At 44.5% G+C, this 23,363-nt stretch overlaps 1 protein-coding gene across 6 annotated transcripts in view; it reads right to left on the bottom strand.

The window, feature by feature from the left end:
* The window catches only part of GPCPD1 (glycerophosphocholine phosphodiesterase 1), a 53,060-nt gene extending 37,237 nt beyond the window's left edge, over nt 1-15,823 (bottom strand). For 3 of the 6 annotated variants that reach the window (XM_020793647.3, XM_020793644.3, XM_073003005.2), the window contains exons 1-4: nt 15,563-15,823; nt 6,675-6,755; nt 4,960-5,056; nt 419-503 (exon numbers count right to left, since the gene is read on the bottom strand). In XM_020793647.3, the coding sequence (XP_020649306.2) occupies nt 419-503; nt 4,960-5,056; nt 6,675-6,723 (231 nt within the window). In that variant the 5' untranslated portion in view covers nt 6,724-6,755; nt 15,563-15,823. Of the gene's footprint in view, nt 1-418; nt 504-4,959; nt 5,057-6,674; nt 6,756-14,721; nt 14,882-15,551 lie in introns of all 6 variants that reach the window. The other 3 variants (XM_078386794.1, XM_078386757.1, XM_020793645.3) reach the window with 3 other exon arrangements.
* Nucleotides 15,824-23,363: the final 7,540 nt, after the last annotated feature.

Genomic DNA, 23,363 nt, shown 5'->3' on the forward strand with positions numbered 1-23,363 from the left:
TTAGTTCTGGTTAGCACCAACAAAAAATAAGCAAATGTACTACAGTATTTAACCTCGATATTCTTCATGGTTTACATTTTTTCTTATTCAGAATACAGCTAGGCAGAAAAACCATGAGATATGGAACTGCATAATTCATTTGCAAACATGTGTATTTTGATCTGCATGCATTTGGCTAGGAAGTCAGCTACAGTTTGCCAGTTTGTATGGTAAGCTAAATTTTCAGATGCTCATGCTTGGGCAAATGCTTCCTATGTAGAAACTTACAACTGGAGCTAAACACAGTTTTGTTATTGGGAGACATGAATAAAATGAACCAACTGACTATGGCTTAAATTGTTGCCAAACACCATAACACCAAGAGCTTATCCTAGAATTAGTCAACACATTATACTGGTGCTTGTTAAATTATACATACCTGAGGCTCTAAAAAAATCCCTCGAAAATATCGATAGTCAATATCTTCTCCCCTAGGGAGGTCAACTGTGGCTTTCCATAACAGACTGCAGAAAAATAACAGTTTTGAAAAATGTTTTAGGAATAAATGCAACAGTCAGATATGTCATTTATTTATTTAACTTATATGCCACCCACACTACCCAAAGGCCTCTGGGCGGCTTACAGCAATTTAACTACAGTAAAAAAGATAAAACAATTAAAATGCAATTAAAATATATACTCTACAAGTTGCCATCAGGACCCACAGTTGATATTATTTCAATTAAAAGCCTTCTGGAACAGGAAAGTTTTGACCTGGCGCTGAAATATCATCAGTGTTGGCGCCAGACAATTCTCCCTCAGGACGGTGTTCCATAATCTGAGGGCAGCTGCTGAAAAGGCCCTTTATCTACAAGCCATCCCTCTTATCTCCTTGAGGGATGGCTCTTTGAAAAGGGCCCCTTGGCTACATCATAACTACCGGGTAGGTTCATATGGAAGGAGGTGGTCCGGCAGGTATCCAGGGCCCAAGCCGTTTAGGGCTTTATATGTCAAAACAAGCACCTTGAATTGGGCCCGGGCAGCAACTGGTAGCCAGTGTGTCCCCTAGCAGCCCCACCACTCACCAGCTGCGCAGCTCAATTCTGGACCAGTTGCAGTCGTCGGACCATCTTCAAAGGCAGCCCCACGTAGAGTGCATTGCAGTAATCTATACGAGATGTTACCAGTGCGTGTGTAACTGTCATGAGACTCCGCTCATCCAGGTAGGGCCATAGCAGGTACAATTTCCATAGCTGAAGGAAGGCACCCCTGGCCACCGAGTCCACCTGGGCTTCCAGAGTTAGACTGGCATCCAGGAGCACCCCCAGGCTGCGGACCCTGTCCCTTAGGGGGAATGTAACCCCATTCAGGGCAAGGAAATGGCCCTCCAGGCTGTCCAGCAAAGCACCCACTAATAGCACTTCCGTCTTGTCTGGATTGAGTTTCAATTTATTAACCCTCATCCAGTCTATTATCAGGTCCAGACACGAGTTCAGCACAGAAACCGCCTCACCTGGATTGGTGGAAAACGAGAGGTAGAGCTGAGTGTCGTCAGCATACTGCTGACTCCTCAGCCCAATCTTCTTGATGACTTCTCCCAGCGGTTTCATGTAGATGTTAAACAGCATGGGGGACAGTATCGAGCCCTGAGGAACCCCATGACATAAACACCATGGGACAGAGCAACTTTCCCCCCCATAACCACCCTCTGGACACGGTCAGCCAAAAAGGAGTGGAACCACCATAAAGCAGTGCCCCAAACTCCCAACCCAGCCAGTCTATCCAGAAGGACACCATGGTCGATGGGGTCAAAAGCCACTGAGAGGTCCAGGAGTATCAACAGGGTCACACTCCCCCTGTCTCTCTCCCGGCAAAGGTCATTGTACAGGGCGACCAAGGCAGTCTTCATACCAAAACTAAGCTTGAAACCCGATTGAAATGGATCCAGAAAATCCGTTTCATCCAGCAGCGCCTGGAGTTGCCCGGCCACAACCTGCTCCAACACTTTGCCCAAATAAGGGAGGTTCGCTACTGGTCGGTAGTTAGCCACCAGCCTTGGGTCCAGGTTAGGCTTTTTTTAGGAGTGGCCGAATTACCGCCTCTTTCAAGGTGGTAGGGACCACTCCCTCTCTCAAAGAGGCGTTCACAGCCTTCTGGACCCAGGTGCGAACCCCCTGGCAGATCTTCCAATTAGCCAAGATGGGCAAAGGCCGAGCGGAGTGGTGGTAGAATGGACAGATCCAAGCACCCTGTCCACATCCTCAGGTCTCAACAACTGAAACTCATCCATTAATACTTGACCTAAGCACAGTACACTGGACACAACTTGTGATTCTGCAGTAACGGTGGAGTCCATCCCACTGCAAATCTGAGCAATTTCCCCCTCAAAATGAATGGCAAACTCATCACAGCAAGCTGATGAGCAGTCCTGGGCTTCCACCGGATTTCCCGGTTGAAGAAGATCCCGGACCACCCGAAACAGCTCTGCTGGACAACATTCTGAGGAAGCAATATGGCTGGAGAAACACACTGGTGCCCCACTTGACGACAATAATGCATTCCGTTAAAATTGCTGTACAGTGAAATCGTTGTCAAGCGGAAAAAAAAAACCATTGAAATGCATTGAAAACCGGTCAATGTGTTCCAATGGGGGAAATACCTGCTCGTCCAGCGAAGATCCTCCATAGGGGAAGCCATTTTGCATCGCTGTCTTCTGGAAATAGGTCCCGAAAACAGCGGGGAGCCATTTTGAAAACCCTCCGATCAGCTGTTTTTAATCGTCGTGAAGCGAAAAATCGGTTCCCGAAGCAGGGAACTGATCGTCGTAAAACGAAAAAAACCCATTGGAATCATAGTTTTGCGATCGCTATAGTGATCGCAAAAAGCTCATCGTCAAGCGATTTCATCATCTAACAGAGTAATCGTCAAGCAGAGCACCACTGTATTGCTGTTTCGCCAGCTGTGTTGCCATGAAATAGGCCCAATGGGCTCTAAGTCATGTTAAATCAGACTCCCAGTGGGATTTCCTCCACCTGCGCTCCCCTCTTGCTTCATCAACCGCAGTTCAGATGTATACCAAGGAGCTGTCTGAGTTCTTTTTTTTAATTTTTAATTTTTTAATATATTTTTTTGCATGCAGGGAGAGGGCAGCTAGGTGCAATCATGTCAAGCGCCCGGGACATCTCCCTATTTGATAGGGTGACCTCAGCTTGGACAGGAGCGCCAACCATATCAGACAGATAATCTCCCAGAGCATTTAGGAAAGCATTCGGATCCATTAGTCCCCAAGGGTGGATCATCTTAATAGATCCCCCACCCTTGCAGAGGGGAGAAGAAGCTAACAGACTAAACTTGACCAGGAAGTGGTCTGACGGTGACAATGGGATCACAACCAGCCCCTCCACATCCAGGCCACCATCTTCCAGTCCTGTTGAGAAAACCAGATCCAAGGTATGGCCCTTCTCATGTGCTGGGCCGATGACACATTGAGACAGCCCCATGGTTGTCATGGCAGCCATGAAGTCCTGAGCCGCCCCAGTCAAGGCAGCCTCGGCATGAATGTTGAGGTCCCCCAGCACCAACAACCTGGGAGTCCTCAACACCAGGTCCGAGACTACCTCCATCAGCTCAGGTAGAGAAACTGTTGGTACGCAGCAGGGTGGGCGGTACACCAACAGAATCCCTAATCTGTCTCGTGAGCCCAACACACAATACAGCCCCTCAAGACCTCCTCTCAAAGGGATAGGAAGCCTAGTCAAGGAGATAGAACTTCTGTAGACTATAGCAACTCCCCCTCCCCGACCCTCCGAGCGACACTGATGCTGGACAGAGTAACCAGGCGGACACAGCTGGGAGAGGGGAACACCACCCTCCTCTCCCACCCAGGTCTCAGTAATGCATGCCAGGTCAGTACCCTCATCCAGAATTACATCATGGATGAGAGCAGTCTTCTTTTGTACTGATCTGCCACTCATCAACAGCTCCGTGTGGCTCAAGGGTTTACTGATATGGTCACCTGATACCATCTGGTTGGGGGTAGGACTAGAAGAGGGGATAGATGTAAGATATCTAACCCTCTCTTCTCCTACATGGGCATGTTCTACTCCCACCGCCATTCCTTCCCCTACCCATTTATTTAAAAGTTATTGGATGTGCATTCTCTCTCTCTCTCTCTCTCTCTCTCTCACTCACTCACACTCTCTCACACACACACACACAGCTCTTTCACATTTGCCTCCCTAATTCTCATTTCAAAGGACAGTTTCTGCTGTAACAACTGCAGGCTATAGCTGCTGTTAAAGTAAAAAAAGTTAACAAGAGGCCTCTTACATGTGCAGAGTACAGGTTTCTAAACCATAACTCTTGCCATTATGATAGTCAGTGACTCCAGCAGGGAAACACTACTGCTTATCCAAAAGCACCTTTCCAAAGGAGTCACAATGTATTACTGGATGAAATAGTTACTGTATATCAGTGCATCTCTACTGATTTCTACCCACTTTACCACCTGGGGGAGGCTACTGGTACTATCTCAGAATGCTAAATGAAGGACAAAGCTGTAAACACAATGTATTTAAAAAATAATTCTATTTCAACCCCATGCCCCAGCTCACAATCCTACTAATCTTCTGGACATGTAAATATTGTTTCTACACACAGAGTGCCCCTTGCTGGATCAAGGTGTGCATATTTCTTTTAGTAACTCTTTCATGAGCAGACAATTTTATTCTGAAATACTATATTACAAGCAAATAAATGTAAATACAAGCAAAGCACGTGCTTAAGAAGAGTGCAAGCGCACAAAGATCTAGTAAGCAATAATTAGCCTCATGTTTCAATACTAACATTTCTATTTTAAAATGTGGGGCTCAAATATTAAGGCGTTAAACAAGGTAACAGCACAAAGCATTGTATAGTTAGCCCTATCCAGTTTGCCTGAAGAGATTTAAATGTCTGTGTGTATCACTGAAAGACACTTACACATCGCCAGCCTCATCCTCTGGCTGGAGAATTACTGCACCTTGAGGATTCCAGTTTCCCAGAGCGTTGCAGCTTCCACAAATGGCAAAAACCTCTCCTAGGGGGAAAAATGTTAAAAATAAACAGTAACACTTTTCAATATTGCCTGAGTTTTTCTGCTCAGGAACCACACTATTTTGAAACCTGTCATTCTATAAATATTTATTTAAGATATTTTTACCTCATCTTTCTCCTTACAAAGGACTCAAGGCAAGTAAGCAACCCGGCCGCTGCGTTTTGGACCCACTGAAGTTTCCTGCTATTTTACATAGGCAGCCCCATGTAGAGTGTATTGTAGTAATCCAGCCTGAATGTAACTAGGGCATGTGTCACCATGGCCAGATCCGATCTTTCCAAAAACGGATGCAGTTAGCACCCTTGTTTTACTTCTTCAAATACACGCCTGGCCACCGCCAAAACCTGGGCATCCAGATTCAGAGACGCATCCAGAAGTACCCCCATGCTGCACACCTGTGTTTTCAGAGGGAGTGTAGCCCCTTCCAGCACAGGCTACATTCCTGTGCTTTGATCTGCTTTCCAACTGACCAAGAACATCTTTGTCTTCTCTGGATTAAGTTTCATTTTATTCACTTTCATTCATTACTGACACTAGATACTGACCCAGAGCTGAAACAGCTTCATCAGATTTAGACTGCATATAATACTGCAAAAGTAGCGGTATATGTGCAGCCAAAGCCCACAAAGATAGGGTACACCAAAAGTAAAATGTTTTGTGTTGTTTCATTCCATCCATAAGCCCAGTGTGATGTTCAGCAATGGGACCCTAAAACTCCCTAGGAATAGCCCTCCATGTGTAAATGTCTGTTAATAGATACTTCCCAATAAAATTTTACATAATACTTAACAGCAAGTTAACTAGGCAGTCAAAATGAGAGTCATTTCTTGAGTAAGAAAGCATCTGTGACAGAAGATGAAACCTCTAATTTGTATTCTGAACTTGGGAAGTGGTGCCTTGCAGATGGCACTGTATAGGTCCACAAGAGGGAGTAAGAGATCGGTGTGCCCCTGAGGTTATGCATCTGCCATGCATTCATATGTTGATAGTTTTCTAAGTGTTTATATAGATCATATTACTGGGCTAAAACAGCTGATGGCCTGTTATGTGAGACACCAACAATTTACCCACTCCTTGGCATAGATCAGGACTGTTATGCAATATTTCTGAGGATGTTGCCTGGCAGAGGAGAAGGATAACAGTGGATAACACAGCTGCTGTGACAGCAAGGCAAAATCAGTTCAGCTGGCAGGAAACGTTCTCAAAGATTCTGGGACGGGAAAGGGCTCCACAGTGTCATTTCTTTAAAAAAAGGGGGTTGTAATTTTTTAAAGGGTTTGACAAGAGTATTTTCAGTGATACTTAGGGAGTTTTTATTGATTATGTATGAACACAAGGGAAGGGTTGTGAGTCTTTACAAGATTCAAGGCAGTTTCATAAATGGAAAAAAACTGATATAATATATCTCCAAATATCCCAGTAGCAGGGTGCACTGTTTGCCTTTCCACACCCTGGTGCCCTCTTAGATGTGGGGGCTATGAACGCCCTCAGTGGCCATGCTGGTTGAAGGGTCTCAAACAGGGGCCTGAAGATGTCTAAATCACTATACATCCATCCTCTTTTGCTGTAATAGACCCATGAAAGAAGGAAAAAATTGTACCTGGTGGCGATATTCCTCTTATTTCAAAGGTAACCTGACAAAGTGTCATGTTTGCGAATGATGTTCAATAGCTGCTGTAGCCTACAGTGAAAAGGAGAGAAAATATGTATTGGAAAGACTACATTAATTAAGCATATGCCTTAATAACTGATGCCCTTACTTAATTCATTAATACTGTATCCACTTTTTCAAGGTATTTAATTTGCAAATAAACAATTTACAATATGAATTTTAAACCATACAGAATCACTTGCAAAATAACAACAAATGCTTTCTATTGCCCTCTAGAGATAATAGCAGACCTGTCAGCTTTCTCTTAAGAGCTACTGTTGAAAACAGGCTGATGTCAACTCATGGCAGCCCAAAAACCAGGTTCTTCAAAACACCAATCTTAGGGCTAAGGTGGGTTCACATAGGCATAGGAAGACTTTGGGTAACCTAGTAGCAGGCAATCTGTATCTTTAAATGTCTCAAAGGGAGTGAGAAATGGAGTAAAAATGCCAGACTTTTAAGTTGGATTCAGAAAAATGCACCCACGATATCATATTGTAAATATATACTACCACAGTGTATCAAAATTTTTTAGAAGAAAACCACTCTCTGCTTTATAGAATACAGGAAAGCTTTCAACTATATTTTGGATAAGAGGCTACTATAAAGACAGAAGATACAAGAAAGAGAATGGTTTCCATAGGCAAAGATGTCAGAGAAAGATATATTTACTTTCCCATCAACTGAACAATGTACAGGACTGGAAAAGGAGTTCAAATTGGTGGATAAAATACAAGTAATGTAAGAAATACACATGATACTATAGTACTGGTATAGAGCAGCAATAACTTGAAACAACTACTGAGGAAATTAAAGAAGAAAATGCAAAAGCAAGACAGCAGCTGAACATTAAGATGACAAAAATCATGATCACAAAAAGACCACAAAATTGGAATGATGAAAATGAAGAATTACAGATTATGTGTGCCTCAGTTCAATCATCAATGCAGATGAAGACTGCAGCCAAGAAATTAGTAGAATAAGAATACTTGGAAGCACATCTATGGAGGAACATGAAAATATTGTCAAAAGTAAATATGCTTGGAGAACAAGGCCAAGATCATCCTTACTGTGGTATTCCCAATCATCATGTATGGCTGAGAAAGTAGAAAATGAAGAAAGATGAGAAAAAAATTGATTCACTCAAAATGTGATGTGGAAGGACAGTTTTACAGATGTTATGAACTGCTGGAAAGATAAGTAGGTTTGGAATAAATAAAGCCTGAGCTCTCAACTACACTTAGGCCATCATACTTGGGATATATCATGGGAAGATTAAGATTCATTGGAAAAGACAGTAATACTACGAAAAGCAGAAGGCAGCTGGAAAAGAGGACCACCTATATGAGATCAATTGAGTCAATAAACTCATGGCCTTTGGTCTCCAAGAACTGAAAAGAACTATAGGGTTTACTCTAAGTCAGAAATGACTTAATGGTACATAACAATTAGCATCTTAAGCCAACCCTAAACCAGAATGATAACTAACACAACTGATGTGAGATCTATTATATGCCCATGTAATTTCCTGGTGGCTACGTTTTGGACCAACTGCACCTTCCAAATTTGTTTTTACAAAACACAATAGATGACAGCATGGATGTAACCCCTGAGTGTTCCCAGACAGGGTTGAGTTAGCAAACCAACCAAAGCATGCAGAAAGCACTCCTTAGCTTCTGCCACCGATCGAGGCAGCCTATGACAGCACTGGATCCAGAAAAACCCGTAAACGGTGTACTTTGCTTCTTCAAGGGGAGTGTAATCCAATCCAGAAAAGACAGGATCTCTCCTTCAAGTTCAAAAGACTTCCCAATCAACCTTGTCTGAATTTAATTTTATTTTATTCAGAACAGCTGTTGGACACTAGTTTAGAATTTCTACTACCTCAGTGGACTTAATAATTAGAAATGAGAGATGGAACTAAGTGTCATCAACAGACTTCAACCGAAATATCTGCAGTACTCCTCCCAGTTGCTTCACAGAGATGTCATGAAGTACAAGTGACAAAATGACACCTTGAGGCAAACTCATAAGCCAAAGACCATGGAGTGAAGAAACAGCCCCCTAGTATCATTTTCTGAACAATAGGAGCATGTTATCCTTATCCATCTCCAAGCAGAGGCTATTCATGAGAACAACGGCTATTATGTGAACCAGAAACTAGCCTGAAATGGGTCTAATGGCCCCACTCTAGATAACCATGGAAGCAACTGATTAGCATTATTAAGAACCTAGTGGCTAATATCACTAAAATATCATTGCCTCACTAGTCACCTTGGTGGGAAAATTACATGCCGTATTTTTCACTCTAGAAGACGCACTCCCCCCCCAAAAAAGTGGGGGGAAAGTGTCTGCGTCTTATGGAGAGAATACTGTAAAACAGCGCTCCCCAGGGCCCAGTGGGGGGAGCCTCGGAAGGGTCCAAGAGTGCCTTCCAGGACCTTTTGGAGGCTACACCCACCCACCCCCACGGGGCCAGCGGGGGTGAAATTGTGACCTTCCAGGACCCTTCTGAGGTGTGGAAAGCCTCAGAAGGGTCCTGGAAGCTGGTAATTTCACCTCTGCTGGCCTCCCGGGGGGGGGACAGGGGGAGCCTCCAAAGGGTCCGAGAGTGCCTTCCAGGACCCTGTGGAGGCTCCCCCCCATGGGGCCAGTGGGGGCAAAACCACGACCTTTCAGGACCCTTCTGAGGCTTGGAAAGTCGCAGAAGGATCCTGGAAGCTGGTGATTTCACCCCTGCTGGCCTCGCGGGGGGGGGCAGGGGAAGCCTCCAAAGGGTCTGAGAGTGCCTTCCAGGACCCTTTGGAGGCTCTCCCCACCTCCCTGTAGGGCTAGCGGGGGCGATATTGCGACCTTCCAGAACCTTTCCAAGCCTCCGAAGGGTCCTGGAAGGTCGCAATTTCACCCCGCTGGCTCTGGGGGGGTTGGAGGGAGCCTCCGAAGGGTCCTGGAAGGCACTCTCGGACCCTTTGGAGGCTCCCCCCACCTCCACCCCTGTGGGCACAGCGGGCCAAAATTGCCAGAATATTTTTCCGTTTTCCTCCCCTAAAAATGAGGTGCGTCTTATGGAGAGGTGCATCTTATGGAGCGAAAAATATGGTAATTTCTATCATAGGAGGAAACTGCATATTTATATGAGCCAGCATTTCCCCTAATAGGCACATCTGACATGCTACCCTCCACCCCCAAGCTGGAAGTTCAACAGTTGTGTAAAACGTATCAGAATCAAGATTCCTTCTTGCATGGGGAAGCCGTATGTGTGACTTTTACTTGGCCAAAGGAGCTTGATGCTCATCTAATTTGCAGATAATGCTAAACTGGGACGGGAACCTTATACTTCAAAAAGCATAATGAGGAGGCAACATGATCTTAAGAACTGGATTTGAAAACTGGACTAAAGCAAGCTAAATGAACTTCAACAAAGAAAAAAAATGCAAAGTTCCACAGTATGTCAGAAAAAAAATTAAGTGCACAAATACAGAGTGACTAGCACCTGGCTTGGCAGTAGTACCTGAAAACAAGTTGGAGTCTCAGTAGGTTACAAGCTGAAAATGAGCCTTTAGGGTGATATGGCACCAAAAAGGTGAATGAAATAGTAGAGTGTCTCAGCAGTACCATCCAGGAGATATAGTTCAGTTGTAAATTTCCAATTATGTAGGGAGCTGGGCTCAATGACCAATGTGGACTCTTTCCAGCTGTACAATCTGTAATTTTTTGTGTACACATTGATGCAGGTACTGCAACATCTTTCACGAGACTGACAAACAGGTGGCTGACATGGATGGTCAGTGCACGTATGATGGTAAGCTGTGAAACTATCATTGTGTGTTCTCATGGAAGTGTACAGGCAAGCATGTAGCACATAACTTGCATTTTCAGTATGAGTACTGAATTTTACTGGAAAATGTCAGTACATTATACTGTATATGATTAACTATAAGACAAATCAGACCAAAAACATATCTTTCATTCACAATGGTAAATTATCTCTCAGCTACTCATAGATACTGCGCAGGTGGTAGTTTATAAGCAAAATATTAGGATGCGAACATTCCAAATGATGATATTATAATTCTTACCTAGACCTCATGTTATAGCACATTATAGCCAAATCTTATTTACTTGTCAGTAATTCAGTTCAAGAAAAAAAAAGTTAAGTCTTCTAAATGTGTTACCCAATCTAAGATTGGAAGTCTTTGACCATTTCAGGGACATCATCACAACTGCCTGCATAACTCAAAAAACTGTCCCTCTCCCCAAGGAATTTCTGGTCACTATCTTAGTGACACTATCCAGAAGACTTATGTGCTACCAACACTGTAGTTTAAAAAAATCATAAGCAGAGAGTACTGAACATCCTAACAATGGGTAAGAACCAGTCACATTTAAAATCGATTAAATCCTGTTGATTTCAATGAAATATTTTGAACATGCAACCATCTGGATTGTGCCCTATCCTCATGCAACCATCTGGATTGTGCCCTATCCTCCTTTTTTTAATAGTGAAAAATCTTTAGGAAAGAGCATCTATAAATTATTTCTTATTGCTTTGTTAAAGTGAACAAAATATAAACATTTTATCATATTTAATATTTGAGCCTCTAAAGACACTGTCATTTGTGCAGCTGTTAATGGGTCTATAACTCAATGCTTTCCATCAATAACATTGAAAATTACTGTATGTTTTATATTCTGGTCTTCACAGAAAAAAAACTGACAGAAAATATGACAGCCCCGAATGAAAGTAGTAGACTAGGGAAGCAGCACTGTGGCAGAAAAGTCAAGGCCAAGCATAGTGGGCTATAGATTTGTCTTTGGCCACTGGTCACCTAAAAGATTGCAGAGATTATTTAACTACAGCATTGGCCATTATGGAGTGTTGGAAGTGAGTCAAAGATGAAGTTCCACACCCTACAAGCTTTTCACAAAATTCTTTAGACTAGAGCAACAACAGTACCTGGAACAATCACCAATATAGTGGGTACCTGACTAAGTTGTGGTTTGTTAAAGACAACAAAACCTCCTATAATAATGAAGCTTTAAGATAGTTTCACAGCAAGCTGCACACCTTTTACAGAAACACTGCATGGAGCTCATGAATTAGGCAGCAAGCCTCCCAAGAGAATTTGAAAACAAGTTCTGGGCAAAGAATCCAAGACCTTCCAAATTACCTGTCTAAATGCAAACTAGTGGATAGAAAAAATTATTTCTTTGTTTTAAGCTGAATTTTCTAATGCCATGTTGTCATACATATGTGGCACTGGAGGAATGAAAACAAATTCCTCCCTCACTTCCATCTGTCCCGGAGCCTATGCTGAAAAGTGGGGCATAAATGCTTCAAACAGACAACAATTTTTATTTTATTTTATTTATTCGATTTATATCCCACCCATCTGGTATATTCTACCACTCTGGGAAGTTTCCAATACAACATATATACATTAAAATAACACAAGAACATTACAAAACAATCAGCAACAAACGCAATGCAAAAATAGAATAAATAATAAGTACCCAGCATGGGGGCCGTGCGAATCTCTGGAAGAAGGTTATTCCAGAGGCGAGGAGCCACCACCGAGAAGGCCCGATTTTCTGTCTTTTCCTTCCGGGCCTCCCTCCCTCGGTGTTAGGCTCCTCAGCCTCACCTCCTGACTCACACGGGTGATCCAAGTAGATCTTGGTGGGAGCAGGCACTCCGCCAAGTATCGAGGTCCTAAACCGTTTAGGGCCTTATAGGTAAGCATTAAAACTTTGAAGTCAATGCGGAAACGAATGGGCAGCCAGTGCAGTTTGGCCAGAACAGGAGAAATATGCTGGTGTTTTCTCACTCCAGTAAGGAGTCTGGCCGCTGCATTCTGCACCACTTGAAGTTTCCGCATCAGCCTCAAAGGCAGCCCCACGTAGAGCGCGTTACAGTGGTCTAAATCTTGAGATTACGAGCGCATGCACCAAGGTAGTGAGCGCCCCGTGTCAAGGTAGGGTCGCAGCCGGGCAATCCGCCAAAGGTGGAAGAAGGCGGTGCGGACTACCGACGCCACCTGCGCTTCCATGGTGAGCGTCGGGTCCAGGTGTACCCCCAGGCTGTGGACCCCACTCTACTCTAATTATCTACTCACTAGTAAAATGAAATGAATCATTATGGATATAACTTTGGGCTATGTCTATAGCACTGTAACATTAAAAGCAATTACTTACTGTCTCCACACAGTACAGTAGCATTATCATTGCAGTACACGGAAAGCACCGCATCAACCTACTCTATGAAATTCATATATCAGCCAACTTTACACATTTTGCAAAAAATGCCATTTTTCCAAAGAGTTCCCCTTTTGTCCTTGCATATTTAAGGACACGCAAGATTCAAAAGAGCCTGACATTTATACTGCATGCACCAACTTACTGAGCTTCACTACAGTCACACTCTTTCCTAGATAGACAAGAGTTTCTATCAGCAGGCTGCAGCAACACAGAACTCTTTATCATAACATACATTACATAATGGAGTAAGACCTTTAACACATTTCTTCCCTACCAGAGTCTGCAGTGATCAACAGCAAACATAATTAAAAAGCCCTTGCTACAGCCCTTTGCTCTTTGGCTGGCTTCTCCCCAGCTTTATGACAGATTCTTATGAGAACTTGGCAACCTTCCCTGCATGTTGTGCAGTGCAGGGGCAAAGGAGGACAAGGAAGCAAATCAGCACTCTCACCCTCCCAACTTTCCCCTTCTTTCTTCATAGGGCAGACCACTGGCCAGATCAAGGAAGATTACCATTAATTAATCAGTACTTTTCTTATAAGAATCTGTAAAGCTGCGGTGAAAAAAAGGAGCTGCTATGTTAAAAACTGAACAAATTGCTGAAAGAAAAGTGCTGCTCAGCACACCAGAAAGGAGATCATTCCCACCGAGGCTGTCAATCTGTGCCTGGGTTTCATCCCCTGAGACTTGCATGGATGAATATTTGCAAATAATAATAATAAATCTGTCCACACAAAACTCCCAGATCAAGCAGCTTTTTCCAGATACTAAGATTTTGATTTGTTTGTGTGTTGGGAATTATTTTAGCACAGAAACTATTCAATCTTGTGAGTTTCACTTGTGGTCAGAAATACAAACAAGAATAAAATTAGATCTGCACCCCACCCCACCCCCAGAAACTCGACCAAAAATTACGCTCTTGAGCCAGGGAAGGGTACTGTCTTTGAGATAATGTAGGATTTATATATATGTAGAAAGAGAGCACTTTCAGCCACTACCTCCACTAAGCAGAAAAATTAGGTAAAGGCATAAAGAGAGAAAGAAAGAAAAATGAGAGAGGAGAATTTCACTTCCATTTGAATGAAAGTTCTTGGAAGACCAGTGAAATGGCTAGTTATTTTGCATTCTCTTTGGTGGGCTGTGCCAGGTGTTTATTTACTTTTTCACAATTTAAGAAAATGCAACATGCAAAAGAAGACAGGGTGTTCTGTCCCTGTTTGTTGAACACATTCTCCTACGACTCAGCAGGTGCAATATTCCTTATTCCACACAGCACGCTGTGTCTCCTGAAATGTCTCATTTCAGACAGCTGTAAAAATCACAGAAATCCTGGAGGTCCTTTTTGCAAGTAGAATTCATGCTAGAAATCAAGAGAATCTTGCAGAATAAACTTAAAGCATTTTTTGTTGTTGTTGTATCTAGTAAGGGTAAATCCTGTTTGGCATACTAGACACATTTGGAGCAGGGAGACTCAGATTCAAATCCCCCATTTAATAACGGAAAGCTACTGTGCTGTAGTGGATGAAGTGGTGGACTGGGACTCAGGAGACCTGAGTTCAAATCCCTGTTCAGCCAGGTAAACTTACTGAGGAGTTGCAGTGATGAAACCACTCCCTAACTATCTTACATCCCGTGAAGCCGCATTAGACACTGTAAATCAGAAGCGACTTGATAGCACAGAGGCTCAGATACCCACCCCACTGCATTGGTGACCTTGGGTTCAGTTCCCGTCACTTACCCTGCAAGGCTGCTGCCAGATCAAAATTAACAGGAACTTTTTGAGCAGAGGAAGATTCTTTAAAAAAAAAAGTAACAAAATATAACCCCAATTTGCTTGAGAGCAGGGCCCATACAGAAGCAGTACAATCCACGCTGGTGCCTTGCAGTGGGTCCCAGAGCTGGGGAAAGAGACTGCAGTGCTGTCACTTCCACTCAAATGCAGCAGATCCTACTGACCTAAATAAGACACAGGCGATCTCTAACCCGACAGAAGCCAGCGTCCCTCTCTGCTTAAACCCCCCCCCCCACACACACACACAGAGAGCTCCCGAGGTCAAGAAGACAGCCTTTTTGTTGCAGCCAGACAGCAACAAACTGTCTCCCTCCCCCGGCCACTTTTGAGGCCAATCTAGTGCAGAGCTTGGTGAGGGGGACTCTCTCTCTCTCTCTCTCTCTCTCTGTGTGTGTGTGTGTGTGTGTGAGAGAGAGAGAGAGAGAGAGAGAGAGAGAGGAAGCACCGCCAAAGCCGACGTCGCCCACTCGGCAGCGGCGAATGCCGGGAGAGGGTTCGAATCCCACCGGGGGCCACGACGACAGGGCGGAAGGGAGGGAGGCGGATTAGGATTATTCCCGATTAAGCCGCCGCCGCCACCGCCTGCCATCCCACACCGCCGCCAACGAAGTGACAAAGCAGGCGCTGGGCAGACGCACAAAGGAAAGCCTCGCTCGGCAGCTATCCTCTCTCTCTCCCCCACCCCTCACCACACACACACACAAACACACACACACGACCCCGCTCCGGCCGCCCACGTTTCACCCCCACCCCAATCCCCATCACGAGCTTCGTACCTAAGACTAACCTGCCCAAGATAAAGGTGTCGGAGGATGGGATGATTGATGATGATGATGATGGCGGGGTGCTCTCTCTCTCTCCCCCCCTCCTGCCAGGCAGCTGTTCCCTTCCCGCAAGAGTCAAGCTCAGGAGGAAGAAACTGAGGACGATGAAGGGGGGGGAGGAACGGGACCCGGCGAGGCGAGGGCGGCGTTGTGGTGTGCGGGAACCTGCTGACGACCGAGCCTCTCCCTTCCCCTCTCCTTCCCCCCAAACCGGTTCCAGCCGCCCGGCCAAAGCCGCCGCGGCCGGGCGGAGAGAAAGGAACACGAAGCGGGGACCCGCCACACGTGACGGCCGCAGCCAATCGGAAGGCGGAGAAAGGAGGGGGCGGGGAGAAGGGAGGGGGTGGGGAAAAGGAGGCGGGCGAAGGGAAAGGAAGAATGCGGAACTGGCGGCGGGGTTTCCTCGAAAGCGCGGCCTTGGAAACACTCGCTGGGCGGGGCGGAGGCGGGGGCGGGGGCGGGGGGGCGTTCCGAGGGACCGAGAAAAAAAGGTGCGGGAGGCAGAACGGGCGGGAAGATGGAGACGCGTCCCCTGAGAAGCGCTCTCTCAGAGAGAGACAGAGAGAGCAACCAAACAGCAGCTCAGTCACATTTTCCCGGATCCGTGTGAGATGGTGATCACGAAAATGAACAGACTTGAATATATGCTAGATACTCGTAGAAGTACATTATTATATGTACTTATAAGAATGATTAGGATATAGTACAATTAAAGGGAGTCGTGTGGCCAATGCAAAATACAAATGCAAGAGATGGACCACTAGAAAAGTCCTGACGAAGTGGTTTCGGTCCACGAAAGCTCTCGTATTGTATGATAATTATATTTTTAATCTTTTACTCTTGCTTAAGATATATTAAGTACTTATAATGTGCTTATAACGTCTATAAGATCAAGAAATAGGTATATATATGTATACACACACACATATAAAGATACATACATGCATACATATATCTATTCTTGTGCCATCATATGTGTGTATGTAGTATGATAACTGTGTCTTTTTAAATAGTCTGGTGGCATCTTTAAGACTAACAGGTACAAGACAAGCATTAACTTTTATTATTATGTAATTGGATCCAAGATTCCTTATGGCACAGCTGTTCCCAAATTACAAAAACAGAACACTGTCATATGGGAGACTAAGAAATTTAAGCAAAGTCACCAAACAGTTTACCTTAAGTGTTCTCCTATTCCCACTCCAAAGAAAAATCACAAATCAGGGCACATTAAACTCTTGTAACAGAACGTACACATGTAGATTACAATAGATAGTTGTAAAGTCTGCATTACAAAGGCTCAGGGAATACCTCAATCGTAAGACAAGATATTACATATACAGAAGAAAGGATAACCACATGGGCTACCCTCTCATGAAAACCAATAAAAACAAAAATAAATAAATCACGTCGTCGTTTAGTCGTTTAGTCGTGTCTGACTCTTCGTGACCCCATGGACCAGAGCACGCCAAGACCTATCTTCCACTGCCTCCCGTAGTTGTGTCAATTTCATGTTGGTTGCTTCGCAGACACTGTCCAGCCATCTCATCCTCGGTCGTCCCCTTCTCTTGCCGTCACACTTTCCTAACATCAAGGTCTTTTCCAAGGAGTCTTCTCATGAGATGGCCAAAGTACTAGAGCCTCAGCTTCAGGATCTGTCCTTCCAGTGAGCACTCAGGGTTGATTTCCTTTAGAACAGATAGGTTTGTTCTCCTTGCAGTCCAGGGGACTCTCAAGATCCTCCTCCAGCACCACAGTTCAAAAGCATCAGTTCTTTGGCGGTCAGCTTTCTTTATGTTCCAGCTCTCACTTCCATACGTCACTACAGGAAAAAACATAGCTTTGACTATGCGGACTTTTGTTGGCAAGGTGATGTCTCTGCTTTTTAAGATGCTGTCTAGGTTTGTCATCGCTTTCCTCTCAAGAAGCAGGCGTCTTTTAATTTCGGGGCTCCTGTCACCATCTGCAGTGATCATGGAGCCCAAGAAAGTAAAATCTGTCACTGCCTCCATATCTTCCCCTTCAATTTCCCAGGAGTTGATGGGACCAGTGGCCATAATCTCAGTTTTTTTGATGTTGAGTTTCAGGTCGTTTTTTGCACTTTCCTCTTTCACTCTCATTACAAGGTTCTTTAATTCCTCCTCACTTTCTGCCATCAGAGTGGTATCATCTGCATATCGAAGGTTGTTGATATTTCTTCCGGCAATCTTAATTCCGGTTTGGGATTCCTCCAGTCCAGCCTTCTGCATGATGTATTCTGCATATAAGTTAAATAAGCCGGGGGACAATATACAGCCTTGTCGTACTCCTTTCCCAATTTTGAACCAATCAGTTGTTCCATATCCATTCTAACTGTTGCTTCCTGTCCCACATATAGGTTTCTCAGGAGATAGATAAGGTGGTCAGGCACTCCCATTTCTTTAAGGACTTGCCATAGTTTGCTGTGGTCCACACAGTCAAAGGCTTTTGCATAGTCAATGAAGCGAAGTAGATATTTTTCTGGAACTCTCTGGCTTTCGCTATAATCCAGCGCATGTTTGCAATTTGGTCTCTAGTTCCTCTGCCCCTTCGGAATCCAGCTTGTATTTCTGGGAGTTCTCGGTCCACATACTGCTGAAACCTACCTTGTAGGATTTTGAGCATAACCTTGCTAGCGTGGGAAATGAGTGCAATTGTATGGTAGTTGGAGCATTCTTTGGCACTGCCCTTCTTTGGGATTGGGATGTAGACTGATCTGGTCCTCTGGCCACTGTTGAGTTTTCCAGACTTGCTGGCATATTGAGTGTAGCAGCTTAACAGCATCATCTTTTAAGATTTTAAATAGTTCAACTGGAATGCCATCACCTCCACTGTCCTTTTTGTTAGCCGTCCTTTCTAAGGCCCACTTGACTTCACTCTCCAGGATGTCTGGCTCAAGGTCAGCAACTACATTGTCTGGGTTGTCCGGGATATCCAAATCTTTCTGATATAATTCCTCTGTGTATTCTTGCCACCTCTTCTTGATGTCTTCAGCTTCTGTTAGGTCCCTCCCATTTTTGCCCTTTATCATGTTCATCTTTGCACAAAATGTTCCTCTAATATCTCAAATTTTCCTGAACAGAACTCTGGTTTTTCCTTTTCTGTTATTTTCCTCTATTTCTTTGCATTGTTCATTTAAGAAGGCCCTCTTGTCTCTCGTTGCTATTCTTTGGAAGTCTGCATTCAATTTTCTGTAGCTTTCCCTATCTCCCTTGCATTTTGTTTCCCTTCTCCTCTCTGCTATTTTTAAGGCCTCGTTGGACAGCCACTTTGCTTTCTTGCATTTCCTTTTCTGTGGGATGGTTTTTGCTGCTGCCTCCTGTACAATGTTACGAGCCTCTATCCAAAGTTCTTCAGGCACTCTGTCCACCAAATCGAGTTCCTTAAATCTGTTCTTTACTTCCACTTTGTATTCATAAGGGATGTGGTTTAGATTATACCTGAGTAGCCCAGTGGTTTTTCCTACTCTCTTCAGTTTAAGCTTGAATTTTGCTATGAGAGGCTGATGATCAGAGCCACAATCAGCTCCAGGTCTTGTTTTTGCTGACTGTATAGAGCTTCTCCATCTTTGGCTGCAGAGAATATAATCAATCTGATTTCGATATTGCCCATCTGGTGATGTCCATGTGTAGAGTCGCCTCTTGTGTTGTTGGAAAAGAGTGTTTGTGATGACCAGCTTGTTCTCTTGACAAAACTCTATTAGCCTTTGCCCTGCTTCGTTCTGAACTCCAAGGCCAAACTTCCCTGTTGTTCCTTTTATCTCTTGGCTCCCTACTTTAGCATTCCAGTCCCCTAGAATGAGAAGAACATCTTTCTTTGGTGTCAGTTCTAGAAGGTGTTGTAAATCTTCATAAAACTGGTCAATTTCAGTCTCCTCAGAAATGGTGGTTGGTGCATAAACTTGGATTACTGTGATGTTGAAAGGTCTGCCTTGGATTCGTATTGACATCATTCTATCATTTTTGAGATTATATCCCATTACAGCTTTTCCCACTCTTTTGTTGACTATGAGGGCTACTCCATTCCTTCTACAGGATTCTTGCCCACAATAGTAGATATGATAATCATCTGAGCTGAATTCGCCCATTCCTGTCCATTTCAGTTCACTGATGCCCAGGATGTTGATGTTTATTCTTGCCATCTACCGTTTGACCACATCTAGCTTCCCAAGGTTCATAGATCTTACATTCCAGATTCCTATGCAGTATTTTTCTTTGCAGCATCGGACTTTCCTTTCACTTCCAGGCACGCCCACAGCTGAGCTTTCCAGGCACGTCCACGGCTTTGACCCAACCACTTCATCAGCTCTGGAGCTACTTGTCCTTGTCCTCCACTCTTCCTCAGTAGCATGTTCGACACCTTTCGACCTGAGGGTCCCATCTTCCAGCGTCATATCTTTTAGCCTTTTGTTTCTGATCATGGGGTGTTCTTGGCAAAGATACTGGAGTGGCATTGCCATTTCCTACTCCAGGTGGATTGCGTTTAGTCGGAACTCTCCACTATGTCCTGTCCGTCCTGGGTGGCCCTGCATGGCATAGCCCATAGCTTCTCTGAGTTACTCAAGCCCCTTCGCCACGACAAGGCAGCAATCCATGAAGGGGAAATAAATCACAGTTTGTTTTAATTCAACAAAATAAGTTATCATCATGTGATGAATGACGTAAACAAAAGAACTCTTTAACAAGCTACTAAATTGGTAGAATTCTGTCTTCTATTTTTTATTTATTTATTTATTTATTTTTATTTATTTATTTATTTATTTATTTATTTATTGTCATTGTAAGTATATACACAGTACTGTACAGTATACCCATACAATGAAATTCACAGACATCCAGAGACCAGACACATGCACACACATAAAATTCCCCAAACCCTCCCCACCCACTAGAACTCTCCCACTAAAAATACAAACATCTACACCGCAGGCCAAGTAACACAGTCCAGCTAACTATTCACTACTGGTGGTCTTTAAGCTCATTATTAAGTGCAATTATAGCTTTGAGATAAAAACTATTCAGAAAACGTGTGGTCCGAGTCTTAATTGTTCAATATCTTCTGCCAGACGGCAACAGTTCAAAAAAGTTATAAGCAGGATGGGAAGAGTCTCTCAGAATGCTGTGTGACTTCCTCAGACAGCGGGATGTGAAGATGTCATCCAGGGTTGGTAGCTGGAGCCCGATGATATTCTGGGCAATTTTAATGGTTCTCTGTAGAGCTTTTTTGTCCACTACATAGCTACTCCCAAACCATGCCAGAATGCCATAGGTTAGGACACTCTCAATGGTGCTACGGTAGTAGGACAGAAGTAAATGCTGTGATAAATTTAACTTCCCGAGCATTCTCAGGAAATACAGCCTCTTCTGTGCCTTCTTTATTAGCATGTTGGCATTTATAGTCCATGAGAGGTTCTCTGAGATGTAAGTGCCCAGAAATTTAAAACTACCAACTCTCTCCACTTCCTCGCCATTTATGTACAGTGGTAAATGTACATTTCTCTTCCTCCTAAAATCAATTATGAGTTCTTTAGTTTTTTAATGTTAAGTGTGAGATGATTTTCTTTACACCAAAGTATCAACCCTTGTACTTCTTTTCTATAAGCAGACTCATTGTTCTTATTTATGAGCCCCACCACTATCGTATCATCTGCAAATTTAATAATTGCATTGGTGTTATACAGTGGGGTGCAATCATGTGTGTACAGGGAATAGAGGAAGGGACTTAGCACACAGCCCTGGGGAGCTCCTGTACTTAGTACCAGGGTAGAAGAATGGTGAGATCCTATCCTTACTGACTGTGGCCTATCTGTCAGAAAATCCTTTATCCACATGCAGATCTCCTGAGGTAATCCCAGGGCACAATCCACACTCCAAAATAAAATGGGTTTGGAATGAGCATAAATCCTTTGTGCCAGCACAGCTGTCCTTCTGCTAACCTAATCCCCTTTGCTGCCTGATCTCAGATCTTCTGACACAACTTTGTGCCAGCACAAAATCAGTTGACAAAAGAAACAAAGAAAGGGAGGGGCAGGAGAAGAGCTGAGTTATGCTGACCCAAACCCCCCTCAGCTCAAACCCAGCACCTTTTATGCTAGCACAAGCTAGGCCAGGGTAAGGGTAATCCTAATTTCCAGCACATGGAATCCAATGGGAGTTCCTAAAATAATGAAGGTCTGAATCCTTCCATCACTAAGGGAGTCAGGCTCAGCCAAGAGGACGGAGGTTAGGACACGGGCACAACTACCAACCAATCAGAGCGCACCATCACTAGCTTATAAATCCTATCCAGGGAAGCTCTCACTCAGATAACATGTGCCAGGGGGCTCTATCTATCCGGCTGCATAGTATGCATACTTCGCACTTAGAAGGAGACACCTGTAAAGGTGATGGTGACTCACGATGAGAAATGGGACTTTGCACCACAGAACACTCCACAGGGCGACTTAGCACACAAAAAAACAAAGTACATAAGTCCTTTTTTCTGGCATCTGATACTGAGAGTGTTAGCCTGGGCAGTGGTGCTGCTATGTCATTACCCAACACTAAAAAGCAAAGTGTGCTGCTTATGCATCTCCCCATAGTGCTTAAAGCACTCTCTGGGTCATTTACAATTTAATTACTGTATGCAGCCAACACATTGCCGCCACCATCCCACGAGTTGGGTACCGACCCTGGAATGATAGAATGCTGAGTGAACCTCGAGCCAATTTCCTGAGCTTCTTGGGACAGAGCTCAGATTGTGAGCGGTGAGAGCTGTGGGTGGTCTGAGCAGGAAGGATGATTGAGATGGAGGACGAAGGGGAATTTAGGGGGTGGGTGTCTCCCAAGCCAATAGTCCAAGGGAACAGCAGCCCATTGCAGCAGCAGAGAGGCAGCAGGGGGTCAAGGGACAGAGTGAGGATGGTCTAGCATTCTGCCAATGGCCCATGGCATGCACAGCCATTGCCCCAGCATATGACTTCCCTTTGAGCTCAAGTGGAACGTGGTTGGTTGGAAGGAGCCAGAATGTGGCAGAATGCAACAGCTTCTTCCCAGGAGGCTCTCAACACTCTGAGCAGGAGGTCGGAGGCACAGGTAGAGCAGGTGCTGAACATGGCAACTGCTGTGGAGCAGATTCACATGAATGTGGGGTCTTAAGAAATAGCACGGGCCTGTGGATTGGCTCCTGCCTGTGGAAAAGCATATGAGGGATGATATGACATTGGGCTGTGGAGAGATGACCGAGATCCTTCCACACCTTTGTGCTGTGCTGTGCTCAACTGGCACAGCATCTAAATTGGGCTCCTGGCTCTACAGCTGCAGTGCCCATGGTGTGTGGGCAGAGGCGAAGGGGTTGCCTGGCTGTCAGTTGTCAGCAAGGGGCTCTGGGGAGGGGCATCGGGTTAGGCTAGATGGTGCACCTGCTTCTCTTCCTTGAGGTGCTGCTGCTGCTATTGCTTTGGCTGCTACTGGATGTGTGGCTCCTGGCTGGCATGGTGCCATCCCTCCCTCCTTTCCATGGTTAATGAATAGGGTGCATGCATGCAAGTCTGCTGCTATAGTTAGCATCCTTTCTGTGCCAACTAAGTCTTCCTCCTGCCATGCAGGACACTTGCATGGATAATTGTCATGCTTGCTCTCACCACCACCCACCATTGGCTCACCACGTACTCTATTTTTTTCATCTAGCCACCACATGGCAGCTCCTTTTCCTTCTGGAGGAATGCCTGTCTATCTTCTCCTTCTTCTAGTGCCATCTCAGACTTTT

The sequence above is a fragment of the Pogona vitticeps genome, chromosome 1, assembly GCF_051106095.1.
Source record: "Pogona vitticeps strain Pit_001003342236 chromosome 1, PviZW2.1, whole genome shotgun sequence".
Classification (NCBI taxonomy): domain Eukaryota; kingdom Metazoa; phylum Chordata; class Lepidosauria; order Squamata; family Agamidae; genus Pogona; species Pogona vitticeps.